Below are 21,581 nucleotides of genomic sequence, written 5' to 3'. Positions count from 1 at the left end.
ACTGCGGACCTTGAGGTTGGCATATTTGCTGAATACGTAAAGGAAGGGCAGTATAATTAAGTTAACTGTTTTCCAAATGAATGGCTATTTTCTCCAAACATACATCATATACTTAATATTACATTATTTCTGGAGTCTATTCTGTTTCATTGATTAAGCATGTATTCTTGTGCCAGTATTGTCGTTATTGAATGCCATCAAGACAGTTCCGACCCATGGCGACCCTGTATAGGGTTTCCAAGGAGAGGCTGGTGAATTTGAACCGCCGACCTTGTAGCTCAAACAGACTTTACAGTCCAATGCACCAACCCACCAGTATAGTACTCTTCAATATCAATGGATTTTAAAATCACATCATCACCATCATTATCATCCTCTACTTAGCTAACTCTTCCTGCCATTGCTCTTGCGAATAAACTGCAAAATCATTTGTGCATATTTCAATTAATATATTTGGAGAAGACTGACATCTTTCTGTTAGCCTTTCCATCTGTCCTAGGTATGAAAAAGTTATCTTCTTAGCTGGGTAAGAAAGGTAGAGAACTTATATATACTACATCCCATCATTCTCTCATCAAGGCCTGTTTCCTTATATCACTTTCTATTTATCTCCTTATATTATCTCTACTCATAGTTTTGACAAGTACAGCTCTAAAGGAAATACAATTATATTTTTCACCATAATACAATTAATATTTTTATCTTTATATTATGTTTCCACTGTGAAAGTTCTACCAGTATCCAGTCTAGACCTGTCCCTTGTAAACTGCCTGGAGTTCAGCTAGTAATGAATTTTACTACCCCCTCTCTACCTGCTAATAAATTACAGAGTAAACCTAGCATGCCTTAAACTATCAATGGATTTAAAAAGGGAGAGAGTGGTTATTTTAATTGACAACTCAACTACAAGCCAGATTTGTGTTAAAAACTTTTAAAAATCACAGGTAAGATAATAAAGATCCATAAGTTATCTGACAGTAAGCACATTTTTAAGAATGGTTAAAAAGAAGAAATGCAAGGGAGCTTTGGAGAAGCCTCAACAACCAAACAAAAAATAACATTCCTGGAGTACTACATCTTTTTTTTACACCAACTCTTTAAAAAGAATCTCTCTCTCTCTCCCTCTTTTTTTTATTTTTTGGTAAAAACTACTTGAGGGGTGCCGGACGTAGAGGAGAAGAACACAGCGTAGCAATGGCGGAATCATCAGAGTCCTTCACTGTGGCATCCAGTCCAGCGCGGCGCCGCAGAGGCACTGACCCTCTCACCTCCAGCCCTGGCCGAAGCTCCCGGCGCACTGATGCCCTGACCTCCAGTCCTGGACAGGACCTGCCACCCTTTGAGGATGAGTCTGAAGGGCTGCTAGACACTGAGGGACCCCTGGATGAAGAGGAAGAGGATGGAGAGGAGCTTATTGGAGATGGCATGCCATCCCAGAGCTGGATGTCTATGAGGCTGAGGGATTGGCTCTGGATGATGAGGACGCAGAGGAGTTGACGGCCAGTCAGAGGGAGGCGGCGGAGTGGGCCATGCGGCAGTGGGACCGGGAAGCTGGCCGAGGCCTGGGCCGTATGCACCGTGGGCTACTGTATGACAGTGATGAGGAAGATGAGGAGCGTCCCACCCGGAAACGTCGCCTGGTGAAGCGGGCCACTGAGGACGACGAAGAGGATGAGGAGATGATTGAGAGTATCAAGAACCTGGAGGACGTGAAGGGCCACTCTGTGCATGAGTGGGGGAGCATGGCGGCTCCACGGCTGGAAATCCACCATCGCTTCAAGAACTTCCTGCATACCTATGTGGATGGGCATGGCCACAATGTCTTCAAGGAGCGCATCAGTGACATGTGCAAAGAAAACTGTGAGAGCCTGGTGGTGAACTACGAGGACCTGGCAGCCAGGGAGCACGTGCTGGCCTACTTTCTGCCGGAGGCACCAGCAGAGCTACTGCAGATCTTTGACGAGGCTGCCCTGGAGGTGGTATTGGCCATGTACCCCAAGTATGACCGCATTGCCAGCCATATCCACGTCGGCATCTCCCACCTGCCCCTGGTGGAGGAACTGCGCTCGTTGAGACAGTTGCACCTGAACCAGCTGATCCGTACCAGCGGGGTGGTAACCAGATGCACTGGCGTATTGCCCCAGCTCAGCCTGGTCAAGTACAACTGCAACAAGTGCAACTTTGTCCTGGGACCTTTCTGTCAATCACAGACCCAGGAGGTGAAGCCAGGCTCCTGTCCCGAGTGCCAGTCAGCTGGCCCCTTCGAAGTCAACATGGAAGAGACCATCTATCAGAACTACCAGTGGATCTGAATTCAAGAGAGTCCGGGCAAAGTGGCAGCTGGCCGGCTGCCCTGCTCCAAGGATGCCATTCTCCTTGCTGATCTGGTGGACAGCTGCAAACCAGGAAGCGAGACAGAGTTGACTGGCATCTACCATAACAATTATGATGGCTCCCTCAACACTGCCCATGGCTTCCCTGTCTTTGCCACTGTCATCCTGGCCAACCATGTGACCAAGAAGGACAATAAGGTGGCTGTAGGGGAACTGACCGACGAGGATGTGAAGATGATCACCAGTCTCTTCAAGGATCAGCAGATTGGGGAGAAGATCTTTGCCAGTATTGCTCCTTCCATCTATGGTCATGAAGACATCAAGAGAGGTCTGGCTCTGGCTCTCTTTGGAGGGGAGCCCAAAAACCCAGGGGGTAAGCACAAAATACGAGGTGATATTAATGTGCTACTGTGTGGAGATCCCGGCACAACTAAATCTCAGTTCCTCAAATATATTGAGAAAGTGTCAAGTCGGGCCATCTTCACCACTGGCCAAGGGGCTTCAGCAGTCGGTCTTACGGCGTATGTCCAACGGCATCCGGTCAGCAGGGAATGGACCTTAGAGGCTGGAGCCCTGGTTCTGGCTGACAGTGGAGTGTGTCTCATTGATGAGTTTGACAAGATGAATGACCAGGATTGAACCAGCATCCACGAGGCTATGGAACAACAAAGCATTTCCATTTCGAAGGCTGGTATTGTCACCTCCCTGCAGGCTCGCTGCACTGTCATTGCTGCTGCTAACCCCATAGGAGGCCGCTACGATCCCTCACTCACCTTCTCAGAAAATGTGGACCTCCCAGAACCCATCATTTCATGCTTTGATGTCCCGTGTGTGGTGAGGGATGTAGTGGATCCAGTCCAGGATGAGATGCTGGCCCGTTTTGTGGTGGGCAGCCATGTTAGGCACCACCCCAGCAATAAGGAAGAAGAGGGGCTGGTCAATGGCAGCATCCCAGAGCCTGCCATGCCAAATACATATGGAGTGGAGCCTCTGCCCCAGGAAGTCTTAAAGAAGTACATCATCTATGACAAGGAGAAGGTTCACCCAAAGCTCAACCAGATGGATCAAGACAAGGTGGCCAAGATGTACAGTGATCTCAGGAAAGAATCTATGGCAACAGGTAGCATCCCCATCACAGTGCGGTACATCGAATCCATGATCCGCATGGCAGAGGCTCATGCGCGTATTCACTTGAGGGACTACGTGATCGAGGACGATGTCAACATGGCCATCCGGGTGATGCTGGAGAGCTTCATCAACATGCAGAAGTTCAGTGTCATGCGCAGCATGAGGAAGACTTTTGCCCGCTATCTTTCATTCCGGAGGGATAACAATGAGCTATTGCTCTTCATATTGAAGCAGTTGGTGGCAGAGCAGGTGACTTATCAACACAACCGCTTTGGGGCCCAGCAGGACACTATCGAAGTGCCTGAAAAGGACTTGGTGGATAAGGCTCGCCAGATTAACATCCACAACCTCTCAGCATTTTACGACAGTGAACTCTTTAGGATGAACAAGTTTAGCCATGACGTGAAACGGAAAATGATCCTTTAGCAGTTCTAAATTCTAAGTAACTAATTGTGCCTTCTGGTTTGGGAGGGCAGAGTGAGTGCTCAGTTCACTTTGTGCTTTCTACACCCAACACCAGCCCACTGAGGACTTGGATCTGTGGTCAAGTGGGGTTTGGAGCTGAATCACCTTGCTTCTCTCACAGACTCCTGGGCTAAGGGTATGACATGGAGTCATGGTATTGATTTCTTTGCTCCGTCTTCTGTTTCGCCCACCTCAGGTGAGCATTACTTTGCCAGTGTTGTTTATTTTTTTTTTTCCAGATGTTTAATAACCGACCACCTACAAGTGGTTTGTGTCTGCTTAATAGTTTGGATCACAATTATTTCTGTTCAGGACACCTGTGTTAGATGGCGAGGTATGTCTCAAGTGCCAGAGCATATAACGTTTTCAAAAAACTGTTGCCTGCTGGCTTGAGTGCCATGTGTGGGCTGCTTCGGCCACTTCTGACCTGAGAACAAGTTGTAGGCATTTGGAGTTTTCCCCAAACTCTGTCCTGGGTTTCCCCTAAGCTATAGTGAGTAAAGAGGACGGTGGGCTACGGACAAGAGAGAGGGCACATCCATGTCATTGGTCAGTTGCTGTCTGTAATGACAAGGCTTCTTGTCCCCAAAGTCAGATGAGGGGAGCTGGATGTGGACAGTCAGGGTTATCTGATAACCACAAATAGCAGTCATCACTGCTGGGTTCATCTATTCTCTCCTACCTGTTTCTCTAGTCTCTCATTTGTACATTCAGTTTTATTTCTTTACTGTTCATTTTTAATAAAGTTGAATAAAATTTTAAAAAAACTACTTGAGGGTTTTTACTGCCATCTTCAGGACCACAAGGGGGTACCAGTACACACAGTTTATAGAGCAGAGAATACAAAATTATCCACAAAAGAAAAGAATTGGAGCCTACTCTCTAGGCACCCAGGCAGGCTTTTATAAAGAAAGTTTGAGTTCTTCAGAAGAGAAACTTCTCAGAAAAGCAGAAGACTAAGATATAAGAATGTTATCTTTCACTTTATTTAGTAGGATTTCTTTAACATGGAGTCTTGGTAGGGCACTGTGGGTTAATGTATTGGACTGCAAGGTAAGTTTGAACCAACAAGGCCAGTGGTTCAAGCTCACCAGCCACTCCTCTATACAGGGCTGCTATGAGTCGGAACCAACCCAATGGTACTTAACTGTAGGATAAGCACTGAACTGACACCACAAAACTAAGCGGTTCAAACCCACCAGCTGCTCCTCAGAAACCCTGTAGAGTCACTATGAGACAGAAGTGACTCGATGGCACTTAACAATAACAAGTAAGCATTTTAGAGACTTCCTCACTTATGTGTGGAAAGAATCTTTGATGGTCAGAATGATTAGTGAGGTGCTACTATCATGGTCCACCAGGGGCCAAGGAAGTTAAAAATTTCGACAATGCAATGGATTTGGTTAGTCCCAAATAATAAAGAATATCCCATTTTGCAAATTCTGCAATCCATCATATTTCTTATTAAGTTTGGTGGGGGTGGTTCTGTGCAGTCAAGTCAGTTCTGACTAGTATCAAATCTGTATATGGTTTCTGAGACTGTAAATCTTTATGGGAGTAGAAAGTAGCATCTTTGTCCCACGGAGCACATAACCTACACTGTAGGCTAATCACTGGACTGCAAACCACAAGGTCAGCAGTTCAAACACACTAGCTATTTCTTGAAAACCCTAAAGAGGGTTGCTATGAAATGGAAATGACTTGAAGGCACCTAACAACAACATTGTTGCTACTAGAAATGGCTCTATTAGGATAAACACTGGACCACAAGGTCTTCAATTTGAACTACACAGTAAGCAGTTCAAACTCACCAGCTGCTTCTCAAGGTCACTGTGAGTCAGAACTGACTCAAAGGCACTTCACAACAACAACGATCTAACTTTTAATCCTACCAAATGAAAATAATGAAAATTTTGCTCAGGTTTAAATATCGTTACCTAGGAGCTCTGGTAACGTAGTGGTTACGAATCGGGCTGCAAACCACAAGGTCAGCAGTTCAAAACTACCAGCTGTTCCGTGGGAGAAAGATGAGGCGTTCTGCTCCTGTACTCCACACGGCATATAACAACAACAACCTTTCAACTTATTCAACTGAATGCTGACTATGTGTTAGACAATGGCAATCTAAAAATAACATAGTACCCTGCTGCAATAAATCAAATGAATGATGAAGACTTATACACTTAAGTATAAGATCATATGATTAGCTTTATCTATATATTAAAACAGTTACACAAGTACATTTTCACCAAAAAAATAATAATAATAATTGGGGCAGTCTTGAAGCGACTACAAGAAACAGAAAGGAGAAAAGGCATTCGAAACACGTTTTCTGAAGCAAATGTTTCCTCTTGCTTTTACATAATTTTAATTAGTATGACTACGTTTCCTATTAGAAGATGCTCTGTTACTAATGACAAGTAGAATTATGTGCTGATATGATTAAGGTCTGTATGTTTTTCCAGATTATGTGCTTCATTTAAATGGGACTTAATAGTGGTACAGCTTCTCATTATTTGAAAATCAGTATTAAATTCACATTTCTTCCACCATTTTTTCAAATTCACCATATTTTCTATTGTTTCATATTGTTCTGTGGCAGAATGAAACTGTGGCTTTCCACAATCCTCCTCTATTTGGCATTTTTTAACTCCAAACACCAAAAATACATTGATATAGGTTGAAATATTCAGAACACTAGCAGCAAAAATGTAACATTAACATTCATCCTGTATCTGGCATGTTATCTGAGGTTATTAAAACTTCGGTAATGTCCTACAATCAAGCTTTGAGCTATCTTATTAAAATACAGTTTTTGGACTGAAAGAAACTCAGAATGTGCCAGTCTAATATGCATTTGACAGGAAGCTTTCTGAAATAGTGCAGTCTGATCATTTAAAGAGCACTGGGAGTCCTGGTGTGGCACCACAGGATAAGCACTCAACCTCAACTTGGGTTTGAACCACAAGGTCGGTGGTTCAAACTCACCAGCCACTCCTCTGTGACCCTACACAGTGTCGCTATGAGTTGGAACTGACACAGCTATGGATCAGTCATAAGAATATAGTATATGTTGCTGGTAGGGTAAATTGGTCCAGACACTCTGGAGGTCAAGCTTAGTCAAAGTTTTGAAAACGTGAATACCTTTTGAATCAGCATTTTCATTTGTAAGAATTTATCCTAAGGGAAAACAAAATTGATTTATGTAGAGGGGTATATGATAGGAGTCTTGGTGCAGTGTCTAAGCTCTCATATGTTAACTGAAAAGTTGGCAGTTCAAGTCCACCAGCAGCTCTGCTGGAGAAAGATGAGACAGTCTGCTTCCGTAAAGATTCACAAACTTGGAAACATTATAGGACAGTTCTACTGTCTTATAGTGTTGTTGAGAATCAGAATCAACTGAAAAGATATGGGTTTTGGTATGGATTGTTTTTTGTTGTTAAGTGCCATCATGTTGGTTCTGATTCTGATATCATGATTCCAAGGAGCAGCTGGTGTAGGTAAATTGTCAACCTGCTGGCAAGCAGCCAGGTACTTATTCCACAGCACCACATTAGGTTTTGTTGCTGTTGTTACATGTTGTCAAGTAGGTTCCAACTCATAGCAACGCTGTACAGGGTTTCCAAGACACAGCTGGTAGGTTTGAACTACCAACCTTGTGGTTTGCAGTCCTGTGCTTATTCTACTGTACCACATCTGGAGTCTACAGCAGGTTTCAAGGGGTATATGTATTTAAGGACATCCCAGGAAGTATAATTTCCTAATACTGAAAAGTTATAGCAGTCTAAATTTCCAATACTAAACAGATGTTAAGTGTTCAATATCTACATGTGGCCAGTACTACCACACTAAGGAGATCAGATATAGAGCATTTCCATTAACACAGAAAGTTCTACCAAACAGAGCTCTCATATCCTACTCTGTCTTTCTAAGAGAGAGAGAAAGGAAACTGAAGAGCAAGTAAGAATATATACACAGTAAAAGAACTGGCACCTTATGTACAAAAATTAATAATGGTTATCACCATTATTAATAATGGTAGGAGTCCTGGCATGGTGCTGTGAGTTAATGCACCAGACTGCAAGGCCATTTGAACTTACAGGTAAGCAGTTCAAGCTCATCAGGCTGCCCCTTGGAAACCCTATACAGGGTCACTATGGGTTGGTATCAACTCAATGGCACTTTACAACAACAATAACAACATCACTAGGTAACAGTACTTTGAATTTTAAGTTTTAGCTCACCTATTTGCTAATGCTACTATGATTTACTACAAAGGATTTCTTGTGTTAAAAAACAAAACAGCCAAATGGCAGTACAGCCACAGGTGACTCTGAACTGTTTATCACTAGGAAAAACGGCCTGAATGGGGATTGTGGAGCAGGACAGGCAGAATAAAAAGGAAATAGGCTGAAAATTAAATCCTGAATTATGTCATAATGACCAACAGTGGCATCTTGAAATATTTCAGGAAGGAAGAGTGAAAAGGGAAGCACATCTCCTGATCACGTCTACCTGGAGGCAATCAGAAAGCATAAAAAATACCAAAACACACACCCATCCAAGTTTTAAGGCGACAGATAACTCCTGAATATGCCCAAAAGACAGAAACAAATGACCATATTAGCACAAATCCAGAAACAAGATAAAGTGACTGAGACAAATGAGCTGGAAGTAGACCTACAATCCATACCCCAGAAGATGGGCAGGCTTTGGAAATGCCTGAGAAGGAATTCAGAAAAATGATTATAAAATGTATCAAAACACTTTACAATGGAGTTGACAAAAATAAGGAAGAAGTCAGGAAAGTGCTACAGAAACAATCAAATTAAATAGATACAGACTGGAAACAATTCAAAACCTACAGAAAGGGATCCAAACAATTAATAATAGAATATCAGAAATGGACAATACACTGAAAGGGCAAAGGAGTAGAACTGAAAAGATGGAAGCCAGAATTAGTGATTTGGAAGATAAATCTCTCAACACTACTAAGAGAGAAGAACAAATAGAAAAAAAAGGATTAAAAAAAAATCTGAAGAAGGTCTAAGATTCATGTTGAATAACATGAAGAGGAATAAGTTAGAATTATTGGCATTCCAGAACAGGAAGAATCACACAAGTCCACAGACAAGATAGTTCAAGAACTTCTGGAAGAAAATTTCCCAAACATCCTGAAAAGCGAAAAAATTAGCATCCAAGAAGCTCAACAAACCCCAGGAAGGATAGACCCTAAAAGAAAAACACCAAGACATACAATAGTCAAGCTCTCTAAAATCAAAGGACAGAATCCTGAAGGCAGCTAGGGAAAAAAGAAGTTAACATACAAAGGAAAGCAAATCAGACTAAACTCAGATTTCTCAACAGAAACCATGCAGACAAAAAGGCAATGGGGAGACATATATGAAACCCTAATAGAATAAAAACTGCTGACCAAGAATCCTCTACCCAGTAAAGTTGTCAATCAAATATGATGGTGTAATCAAAACATTCCAGGATAAACAGGAGCTAAGGGATTTTGCCCAATCCAACCCTGTGATGAAAAATATCCTAAAGGGAGTTCTGTGGGCAGAGAACTAACAACAACAGACAACAACCAGAGACTGACATACATGGCAGCATCACCCAGAAGTCAACTGCCAAATGAAAGAGTCAAGAACAGAATAAAACTCTAAGGACAATTTCAGAGAATCTGGGAGGTCAGCCTATGATCAAAACAATTACAATGTAAAAGAAGGTAAACACAGAGGAACAGAGATCTAGGTGGTGGGATGGTCAGGTAAACTATAGGATAAAACAGACTGTCTTAAATGGAGGGAAAAGTTAAAGGAATATAAGATAACCACAAGGGTGGCGTTGGGATGGGGGGATTCGGGAGAGGTAGATGGAGGGACAATAGAGCACAGGGTAAAGGCAGACACATCACAGTTCGGGTGTTGGGGAGGGCAATATAAGAAGGGCGAGGAGGTGGAAGAACAAGGTAGGGGAACACTGTGACAGGTCTGCATGGGCTAAGTGGGACAGAGGTTAATAGTGATGCATGCTTAACCTTGGATCAACAGGGTTCTGTGATACAGAGATCTAGGCATGGTCTGAAGAGGGGAAACAATACTAAAATGCTTGACTGTCTTATGAATATTGGTTTCCCTTGCCTACTATTGTAAAATAGACCCTTGAGTGGGATAGAAAGGAATGTCGGGAAACGTGATTACAGAAAACTTCTAAGCCCATCTTCAGCCTATAACTTATTGGAATACCTAAAAGGAGTTCTACAACTTGCCCAGTGAAACAGGCCTCTTGTGGAGCCTTTGCAAAGTATAGGACATTAGGTGGAATCCTGAGTCCCAACCAGAACCTTCTGAGGTGGGACATTCCCACTAGAAAGGACAAGCAGACCAGCCTGGAACAACTAGAGCTAAAGAAGATGTATCTTCAAAGAAAGATCATCAGGAAAAACTCAAAACAAAAATGGCAGTATGACTGGCTACTGCAAGAATAAGCAAGATATTCAGCGGGAAGCCATCAAGGCAAACCATCAAGTTTCTTCAGTACAAACCCCTAGGGAACAGTTGCTGGAGAAGGACACAGAGAGGGAGTTGCAGCTGAGGACTCTAGATTCATGGGAACAGAGGGACTAAGAGATGGTGGCCATGAGGCAGACATGCAGAATGTGCCCTTTGGTGATATAAATTATTATATATGCCTGAGTGTTTTGTTTTGTTTTAAAAAAGAACTAAAGTTAATAGAGAGAAATACTGTTAACTGATGGTACATGGAGGGGAATGTACTCATTGTGATGAAACAAGCTGTATGATTTGTTGAATGTAAAACTGATTATCTGCCCTGTAAACTTTCACTCAATCCACAAAGAAAGAAAAAACAAAAAACATGCTTTTAAAAATAAAAACCTTTAAAAACAAAAATGTCTTCACTGTATATAAATATCTCAGATTTTTTTCAAAATAAGTGGAACCAAAATATAAATTTAGGAAGTACTTTCTTTTTCTTTTTCTTTTTTTTAAGTAACTGTTTTTCCAGCTTTGGGACTATTCCATTTCTTAAACACCCTTCTTCACATTTCATTTTTAAAAGCATTTATTCAGACATATACTAATACAGTGTTAGGATTCTTCCCCATACCCAAATATGAAAGCTATTCAAAATCTCTTACCACATATATATTTTTATGCTTCCAAAATGAACCACTACCTATAAAAATGAAGCATTATCAAATCATCAAAGTGGATAGCTAAAGTCTGACTTTTCTTTCAGAAAAGCAAATCACAGTGAATCTATCATTCTTTCTAGCTGTGCCTCCATAGCAGCAAATGATTTTGATGACACATCTTTTACCACATGGCAACAATTTCCAAGACACCAAAAAGTATCCATCCATGACTGATGTCAAAGACTTTATAAGCATACCTAAACCAAGGTAATTACCTATTTTTATTATTAATTTTTAAAAATTGAGGCATAAATACATATTCAATTCTTGTTTTGTTATGTACATCACAGTGAACAAATCTAAAGATAAATAACAACCCAAGAAAATTCTGTGCCCCTCTAGTAAAAAAAGAAATCAGGATGAAAATAAAAAAGACTCAGAAATTTATCAAGTCAGTATATAAGGGGATGGGGAGGCTTTAAAAAGTAACATGGAAAAATTCTATTGTCTTTCAATTCCTTTTTTCCGAGAACTTTTTGAAGCCCTCATACCAGACTGTCATCCCACATAAGAGAGTAATTCAAAATAGAAATTAGAAACATTAAATGCAAAAGAAGAAATTCCTTCCACTAGCACTGGAGAGCATAAAAATTTATCTAAACCAAGATGCTTATTAGAAAAGAAAAGAAAATTTAGCATATTAGTTATAAATTAACAACTTAAAAAAAGTGGTCACTCACCTCCCTCAACATATTGTTCTCTTTTTCCTTCTGCTCCAAAAGGCTTTCTAAGTGATGGACATGCATTTCTGCCTCTGCCAGTCGTCTTGTTCTCTCATGGTCTTCTTCGGTTGCCTTGGCAGAAAGGCCTTTGCTCTGCAACATCTCCAGAAGCTTCTTGATGGATTCATCACGAGCATTTAGGGTTTGCTTCTGGGTTTCAATACGTAGTTCCATTTCCTCCAGAGTCTTTCGAAGAAGAAACAGCTCCTTGGCTTGCCGCTCATGCTCAGCATGTAGCCTCTGGAAGTTCTCCTCCGTCAGCTCTGCCACACAAGGCTCACCAGTCCTACTGCTACTATCTTGCTGAAACAACTGGTTCAGGTCCCTCTGGATCCGCAATTCATCCTGGAGAGCCTGGATTGTCATCTGCATGTGCTAGAACCAAGACAGAGAGAAAGCCCCCAAGTCAGTGTGCCTCCTCAAGTAACAAAAAAGATACCATCAAACCTTTTTGGAAGGAGTCAAAAAGAGCTATCAGAATCCTACATTCAGCAAATTAGGATTCATATTATTCCATTTCACATTTTCTTAAATTTATAAATGAGATAATCTGTTAAATGTCAGTGATACAACTTATGTTTATTCCCAAAAAAGGAGGATAAATTACATAAACTGATAGCTCATTTTAAGACACAATAAAATAAACAGTATAAAATTAATACAATGAAATATATAAAAACTGAAGTTAACAATAAAAATACAGTCACTAAAAACTTGCACCAAAAAATACAAAGGATTTTAAAAGCACAAAATGACTTTCATGTATTAAAAGTATTAAATAATATATACTTACCAGCAGCTCACTGGAAACTCTTCAGGATCACTATAAGTCAGAGCAGAATCAAGAGCTCTTAACAACAATATTTGTTATTGTTGTGAAGTGCCAGTGAGTCGGTTCCAACCCATAGCGACCCTGTATAGAGTTTCCGAGGAGCCACTGGTGAGCTTGAACTGCAGACCTTGCAGTTCAAATGGCTTTGCAGTCTGGCGCATTAACCCACAGCTCCACACCAGGACGCCAGTAAAATATTAACAATATTTAATGAATATTTATTCAATAAGAAATATATAGTTTCTCTATTTCAGAATGAACGTTCTCTCTAAATTCTGTAATATGCACTAAATATTAATATTTAATATTAATTAGTAATAGGAAATATTACTATTGTGCCTAGCACTTTTTATATGTTAACTTAATCCACACTATTACACAGTACTATTATTTTTGTTTCATAACTGAAGAAACTAAGGCTTACAGAGGTATAAATAATTTGACCAAGGTCACACAATGACAGCACCTGCATTCAAAGCAGAGTAATCCTCACAGGCCATTGAATGTAGCATGAACAAAAGGAAATCATATAACTTGACATTTTAAAAGAATGAGAAAATATGTGAACTTGTCATACATGGGAAAGAAACAATTGGGGTGAGTAATTAAGGAGCTCTGGTAGCATAGTGGTTAAGAATCAGGCTGCAAGCCGCAAGGTAAGCAGTTCAAAACTACCAGCCTCTCCGCGGGAGAAAGATGAGGCGGTCTGCTCCCGTAAAGATTTATAGCCTCGGAAACCCTGTGTAGGGTCGCTATGAGTCGGAACCGACTCCACAGCACACAACAACAACAACAAATCAATGCAAAATGCAAAGTGTAAATGCAAGCTAAATTGTTTGAAAAGACTTATCAATCTGTATCACAAAATGAATGCATAATGTTCTAGTTGTTAAGTGCAGGATTTCTGAGGAGCAGCTGGTGAGCTTGAACCACAGACCCTGTGGCTCAAACTGACCTTACAGACCAGCACATTAACCTGCAGTGCCATACCAAGACACCAGTATCTGAATAGATAAACAAATTTCATTACATGGTACAAAGAATTTCAAAAGGATGTTACATCAAGAATCTTGTTTTTAGAAATGAAGAAGTAAAAACTAAAGATCCCTCTTTGAATTCTAGATGAGTCCTATTGTGTGCCATAGTGGGAAGAACAGTAAAACATGATCAAATCAATGTTTTCATACCAACTCCCACATTGACTAGTTATGTAATCCTGGGATTCAGAATCCTCATTTTAATTAGTATCTGCAGTATCTTTTCATAGTTAATATAACTAGGAAATTTTTAATGTCTTTTTAAAAGGTAACATTGTCTAAAAATGTTAGCAGACTACAAAATGGAAATACAGTAAATATCTCTCTCAAGGAAATAATTGGACAAGTGTAAAAAGATGTATAATACAAGGATACTTTTTGTTTTTAAACAACATAATATATACTAAAAGATGATGGGTAAAGCAAATGAGAAGTGTCCATACACTAAACAAATTAAAAATAATACTGTAAACAAAAAATTTGAAATAGAACTACTGTATGATCTAGTAATTTTATACGTAGGTATATACCAAAAAGAACTGAAAGCAGAGACTCAAAACAGATACCTGAACACCTATATTCATTTCACAATAGTCACAAGGTGGAAATAACCTAAAGGACTACCAAAGGATGAATGGATGAACAAAATGTGATACATACATACAATGGAATTCTTTTTCGCCAGTGGGAGAAATGAACTCTTGATACATTCTACAATATGGATAGAGCTTGAAGACTGGGTAAAATAAGTCAATCACCAAAGGACAACTACTCACTTATGTAAAAAGCTAAGAATAGGCAAGCATAGAGACACCAAAGTAATGTGGCAATTATCAGGAGCAGAGAGAGGGCCCTATTGCTTGTGGAGTAGTACTCTTTATGGTTATAAAAACTGCACTGATTAAAGGTAGAAATATGCAACTGATTGACGTAGTTACTATCAGAAAGTTCCTGTTCTACCTTCTAATTCACTGTGCAGTGCTTTGGTCTTAAAAACTTATAAGTGGCCATTCAAGGTTCAGCACTTGGTCTCTATCTGTCTGGAACAAGAGACAAGAATCGGAGGAGGTAATAGAATGTGTGGCTTATTGCCTCCGTTACCTCCTTTGCCATGAGGCCAGCAGAACAGAATGGTGTCTGACTACCATGACTGAACATTTTGGTCAAGGACTCTACATAAGAATCTGACCAAAATAGAAAAAATATACAACAAAATTTAAAACTCACAAGGACTCCAGACATTCTGCAACCACGGAAGCTGGATGAACCCCTGAAATTACTGCCCTAAAACAATCGCTAAACTTTAAAACCAAACAGTTTAGCAGTAAAGAATGTCTGCGGTGACCATTCTATTCTTTTCAAAATTATTTATATGAGATCAATAAAAAGAAAACTATAAGAAACCAAGAGACTTACAAAAGTGGAAGAGTATACCATGCTCCTGAATAGGAAGACTAACATTGTGATAATGTCACTACTGCCCAAAGCAATTTACACATATAATGGCAATCCCAAACCAGATTCCAACAACATTCTTCAGAGAGATGGAAAAAACAATCACAAACTTTACATGGAAAGGAAAGAGACCCAGGATAAACAAAGCACTGCTTAAGAAGAATAAGGTTGGAAACCTCTCACTCCCCGATTTCAAATTTTACTGCAAGGCTACAGCGGTCAAAACAGCCTGGTACCGGTTCAATGAAAGATACATTGATCAATGGAACAGAATAGAGAATCCAGAAATTAACATCCACATACACATTTTTGACAAAGTGCCTAAGTATATTACATGGGGAAGAGATACAGTCTCTTAAACAAATGGTGCTAGCAGAATTGGAAAGTGATATGCAAAAGGTTGAAACAAGACCTCTATCTCACGCCTTATACAAAGAACAGCTCAGCATGGATTAAAGACCTAAATGGGAATCCCAGAATTATAAAGGCCATCAATGAAAAAATAGGGACAAATGTGAGGGCTCTAATGTTGTTGTTACGTGCCATGGAATCGGTTCCGACTCATAGCGACCCTGCACAGGGTTTCCAAGGCTGTAAATCTTTATGGGAGCAGAAAGCCTCATACACACTACCAAACATTTTTGAAAATTACACAAAGTAGACAAAACAGATGATTGGGACATGCTAAAAATTAAAAACTCATGTGCATCAAAAGACTTCACCAAAAGAGTAAAAAGAGAGCCCACCGAATGGGAAAAAAATCTTTTGCAACAACACATCGGACAAGCGACTAATTTCTGAAATTTATAGGAAACTACAATACCTCTACAAGAAAAAGACAAATAACCCAATTTAAAAATGGGCACAGGACATGAACAGACACTTCACCAAGGAGGAGATCTGGGCAGCCAATAAACTTACAAAGAAATGTTCACGATCACGAGCCATTAGAGATATGCAAATCAAAACAACAATGAGACATCATCTCACACCAGCAGTAACAGCAAAGATCAAAAAAGTAGACGACACTATATGCTGGTGAGTATGCGGACACACTGAGATGCTCCTACACTGCTGGTGGGATTGCAAAATGGTCAAATCACTCTGGAAAGCAATATGGCGCTTCCTCAAAAGGTTGGAAATAGAAATACCCTATGATCCATTAATTCCTCTACTTGGTATTTACCCACAAGAAATATGAGCCATAACACAAGTAGATATATGCACACCAATGTTCACAGCAGCACTATGCACAATAGCAAAAAGATGCAAACAGCCTAAGTGCCCATCAATGGAAGAATGGATAAACAAACTGTGGTATATATACACAATGGAATATTATGCTACCTTAAAGAATAACAAGAAAGCTGTAAGCCACCACATAACATGGATGAACCTTGAGGACATTATGCTGAGTGAAATTAGTCAATCACAAAAGGAGAAATACTGCACAGGACCATTATTGTAAAAGATTAAGAAAAAGAACACACACTAAAAGGGGGGGAAAAATTCTTTGCTGGTTACCGGGATGTATGGGGTGGGTTGAGGAGAGGGAGGGGAAGGTGGAGCACAGGGTAGGGAATAGACACAGAATAGCTTGGGTGCTGGGGGAGGGGGCAGGGGCAATACACAATGGAAGAACAAGGCGGATGGGAGAACAGTTAGGCAGGTTTGCACGGACTAAGTGGGACAGAGGTAAATATGATGTATGCACAAGCTTGGAACAAGGTTCTGGGATACAGGGATTGAGGCAAGGTTTGAATGAGTAAAAGAGAAAAAATAATGTTAAGATGCTTGCCTGTCTTTTGTATCATAGTTTCCCTTACCTACCATTGTAAAATAGACACTTGAGGGGGAGAGAAAGGAATAGCCGGAAACATCACCATAGAAAGCTTGTAATTCCATCTTCAGCCTAAAACTGATTTAAATATCTAAAATGGGGCTACAACGAGCCCAGCGAAGAAGGCTTCCTGTGGAGCCTCTGCACTTCATAAAATCATAGGTATAATGTTGAACCCCATCCAGAATCTCTGATTCTGCTTGAAAGGACAAGCCTGGAGCAGCTAGAAAAATAGAAGATATTTCTTGAAAGATAAAACCATCAGGAAAAATCAAAACAGTAACGGTAGTCTGATTGACTACTACAATAACAAGCAAGTTGTTCGCCCAGGAGCCATCAAGGCAAATGGTCAAGTACTCTCAAGGCAAACCTCCTTCCTAAGACTCAGGGAAATACATGAGCAAGCATGTGGTCTGGCTGGTGACCACATTGGTCACCGATAAGGGGAAGTGAGGGAAAAACAGCAATGAAGTTATGAGCTAAGTCCAACCACGTTCAATAAACTCCTGTGAACTCGGATGGATACCTGGTTGGCCAGCAGTGTGGCAAACCCTGGGGATTCCTGGACCCAGAGACAGTGACATGGCCACAAAGGACTAGAGTGCAGAGAGAAGTGTCCAGATGATAAGAAGTGAGGGGAGATGCACAAGAACACCCATCCTTGCAGAAAGTACCCACTTGACCTGGCTTCAATGACTGGACGATCAGAACTCGACTAGATTAAGAAAGAAGAGGGAAAAAAGAGAGTAATCTGCCACAATTTGATGAACTTGACCTATACTTATGGATGTAGTAGCTCCAAAGAGAGAACAAATCTTTACAGCGAGGATCATTTCAACCCCTTGCTACGCAGGGTTGACAAAGATGGGCAACTTAGACATTGGCAACCCAAAGGGGGTAGGCCTACAAAGGCACAAAGTGACTGGCTTACAAGCTTTCATGAGGGAGCCTAGTTCCAGAGGATATAGGGGAAGGTAGAATCTCCACTGAATGGTTTCCGATCTGCCTGGCGGGGCTGATGAAAGGAGATGGAGATAAGACTCTTGTGGTATAATAGTGGATAACTGCTATCAGGACTGACTTTGAGGGGTGAAAATATAAAGGTAGACATTTTATAACAAAAGGAGGGGAGTGCTTGATTTTGTAGTCCGGGAGTGGAGGTCCCTGGGACCATCAAGGGAGAGGAGCGGAGTGCGGGACCCTACCCAGACAGAGAAGCAGTGACGCCAGAGAAGAAGGCAGTAATGATGATGTGGAGAGATGGAGCGGCTGGGGACTCTGGAATCAGAGAGGGAGAAGGGCTGTGTGCTTGGTGGCGGGTGGGCAGACTGGCGGGGTGTACCCTTTGGTTGTTTGATGATGCATGGAGGGGAATGTAATCATTGCAATGAAACGAAATACGATAGGATGAATGTAAAACTAATGTTCTCCCATGTAAACTATCACATTGCTGTTGTTAAGTACGGTAGTGTCAGTCCTGACTCATAGTGACTCTGCACAGGGTTTCCAAAGCTGTAAATCTTTACGGGAGCACAACGCCTTATCTTTCTCCCTCGGAACTGCTGGTAGTTTCGAACTGCTGTCCTTGAGGTTAGCAGCCTGACTCGTAACTATAATTCACAATAAAAACTTTAAAAAAAAAAAAAAAAGCTTTATATGAGATCAAATTAACAGCAACCCAAAATATTTCACAGCAAATTTAGAGAGCAGTGAGTTTGTTGTGATTGTTGTTAAGCGCTGTCCAGTTGGTTCCAACCTGTACAGGGTTCTGACCTGTACAGCAACCTTGTACAGGGTTTCCGAGGAGCAGCTGGTGAGCTTGAACTGCCAACCTTGTAGTTCAAACCAATTTTGCAGTCCAGTGCATTAACCAAAGCAATACACTTTAGCTCTAGGGAAAATGTGCACATGAAAAACCCCAATTCAAAACTGTGTACAGAAAGAACCATGTTGTCATACTTGAAAAGGTGTAAAATAGATACAAAAGAAGCTTATAGTGAGATACTGAATTATAATTACAAAGGTCACTTCAGCCTAGGTGGTAGTTGTTAAGTATCACTAAGTCAGTTCCAACTCACAGCGACCCTGTATAGGGTGTCCAAGGAGTGGCTGCTGAGTCTGTACTGACCTTTTGGTTAGTAGTCCAGTGCTTATCCTACAGCACCACAGGCCTAGACTGTTATTATTTTTGCTAAGTGCTACTGAATCGGTTACGACCCATAGTGACACTATATGGGGTTTCCAAGGAGTGGCTGGTGGGTTTGAACTTCACATTGACCTCGTGGTTCAAACTGACCTTTTGGTCCAGCATATTATCCCACATTGCCACACCAGGAGTCCTTCCACACCAAGTCTAAATTAATGGTAGTTTTCTGTGTGCATCTCTCATGTGAGCTTTTTTCTGTTTACCGGTACAGAACAAAAATAATGTTCTGCCTGGTAGCCTGGAAGTCTACACAGCAATTTTCTCCATTGAAATATGAATCGTCATTCTTTAAATGGTCTACATTCCAGATAGTTTTATGTTATAAAAGAATGCCTGCTAAATCCCTTAGGTAAAGAAAGAAACAGGCTAAAAACTGGACTATGCATTCACCAACATATTCATACAAAAGATAAAATGAGCATATTCATCTCACAGACATTTACAATCATCAACCAAAACAGACACACTGAATTTAATAGAAAACTTTCAGTTGTATGATACTAGAAAAATTTGTATTTGTGTATTCTGTTAATAATACTCTGCAAATTGATCTCATAATTCTCACATCCCTAATTTTATAATAACATTCACTAGTCTATTACTTTTTACTTATGCTCCTTAGCTTACTCTAGAAAACCTGGAAAAGTAACTTCCTAAAATGTACAGCATGTAGGTGCTATTATTACACCAACCTGTGTCTCAAATAAATGACAGGATATTTTAAATAATAGTAATGAAAATTCTTAAATCCATGAAATTCACTATGATCTTTATTAGAAAAATAATAAGTGCAACATCAACAGAACAAACCAACCTTTCATATAGAAAAACACCACAATCTCTTTGGTGTAAAATTTCCAACAGACAAATCCATGAATAGTTTTTCTTGCAGCAAGAGGTTTATAAAATAACAAAACTGTGCAGTCTAGAGCTATTTTTGTAGTTAGGTGCCATCAAGTCGGTTTTGACTCATAGCAATCCTATGCACAATGAGACCAAATACTGTGCCATCCTCACAGTCTATTGCTGCTGCCACTGTACCAATCCATCTCATTGGGAGTCTTCCTCTTTTTTGCCTACCCTATGCTTTACCAAGCATGATGTTCTTCTACGGGGACTAAGTTCATCCTTTTATTATGTTCAAAGTATGAGAGATGAACTCTTAACCACACTGGCTTCTAAGGAGCATTCTGCCTTATTTCTTCCAACACATATGTATTTGTTCTTCCGGGGGTACACGTTATTTATTGGTCTAGTGGTGAAGATTTTAGTGATCAATACATTGAGGTGTAAACCATACTGAATGGTCTTTGATCTTCATCAGTATTTTAAGTCCTCTTCACTTTCAGCAAGCAATCTATATATATATTGCAGGCTGTTAATGATTCTTTCACCAATCCTAACATCATGCTCTTCTTCATCTAGTCCAACATCTCAAATTATTTGCTCAGCATACAGACTAAGTATAGTGAAAAGAATATAACCCTAAAGCTCCTCACCAGTACAATTAAATGTTCTGGAATACCCATTCTTTGCAACATTATCCATAGCTTCTCATGACCCACAAAGTCAAAAACCTTTGAACAGTCAATAAAGCACAGGTAAATATTTTTCTGGTATTCTCTTCCAGTCAAGATTAATCTGTCATCATCAACGATAACCTAGTTCCACATCCTCATCTGAATCCAGCTTGAACCTCTGACAGTTCCCTGTTAATGTACTGTTGCAGCAGTTCTTGAATATCTTTAGCAAAATTCTACTTGCAGGTAGGTCACCTTTCTTTAAAATGGGTACAAATATGGTTCTCTTCCAATTAGTTGGCCAAGTAGCTGCCAAATTTCCTAGCATAGATAAGTGACTGCCTCAAGTGATCAGTCAGTTTGTTTAAAGAATTCTATTTGTATTCCATCAATTTCCGAAGCCTTGTTCCGAAGCCAATGCTTTCAATGAACGTTGAATTTCTTCCTTCAGTACCACTGGCTCATGATCATATGCTATATCTTGAAACAGTTGATCATAGATCATTTCTTTTTAGTACAGTGACATCGTATTTCTTCTTTATTCCATTGATGTTTTATGCATCATTCAATATTTTCCCATTGTTGTTGTTGTTGTCAGGTGCCATCTAGTCGGAACCGACTCATAGCGACCCCATGCACAGCAGAACGAAACAATGTTCGATCCTCACTACTGCTGTCACACTTGAGTCCACCAATGATGCCACCTGGCTGATCCATCTCGTTGGGGGTCTTCCTCTTTTTCTCTGACCCTCCACCCTATCCAGCATGACATCCTTCTCCAACGATCATTTCCTCCGGACAATATGTCCAAAGTA

At 40.5% G+C, this 21,581-nt stretch overlaps 1 protein-coding gene and 1 pseudogene across 6 annotated transcripts in view; one reads left to right on the top strand and one right to left on the bottom strand.

Moving 5' to 3' along the window:
• ERC1 (ELKS/RAB6-interacting/CAST family member 1) overlaps nucleotides 1–21,581 on the bottom strand; it is a 697,935-nt gene that overhangs the window by 600,588 nt on the left and 75,766 nt on the right. For all 6 annotated transcript variants that reach the window (XM_006862715.1, XM_006862712.1, XM_006862711.1 and 3 more), the window contains exon 2: nucleotides 11,835–12,251. In XM_006862715.1, coding sequence (XP_006862777.1) covers nucleotides 11,835–12,251 — 417 coding nt within the window. The remainder of the gene's footprint in view (nucleotides 1–11,834; nucleotides 12,252–21,581) is intronic.
• On the top strand, nucleotides 1,195–3,896 carry LOC102817634 (annotated as a pseudogene).

This window comes from Chrysochloris asiatica, unplaced genomic scaffold (assembly GCF_000296735.1).
Source record: "Chrysochloris asiatica unplaced genomic scaffold, ChrAsi1.0 scaffold00050, whole genome shotgun sequence".
Taxonomy (NCBI): Eukaryota; Metazoa; Chordata; class Mammalia; order Afrosoricida; family Chrysochloridae; genus Chrysochloris; species Chrysochloris asiatica.
Note: the sequence above shows the minus strand (reverse complement) of the source record. Positions and strands in the feature narration are given on the sequence as shown.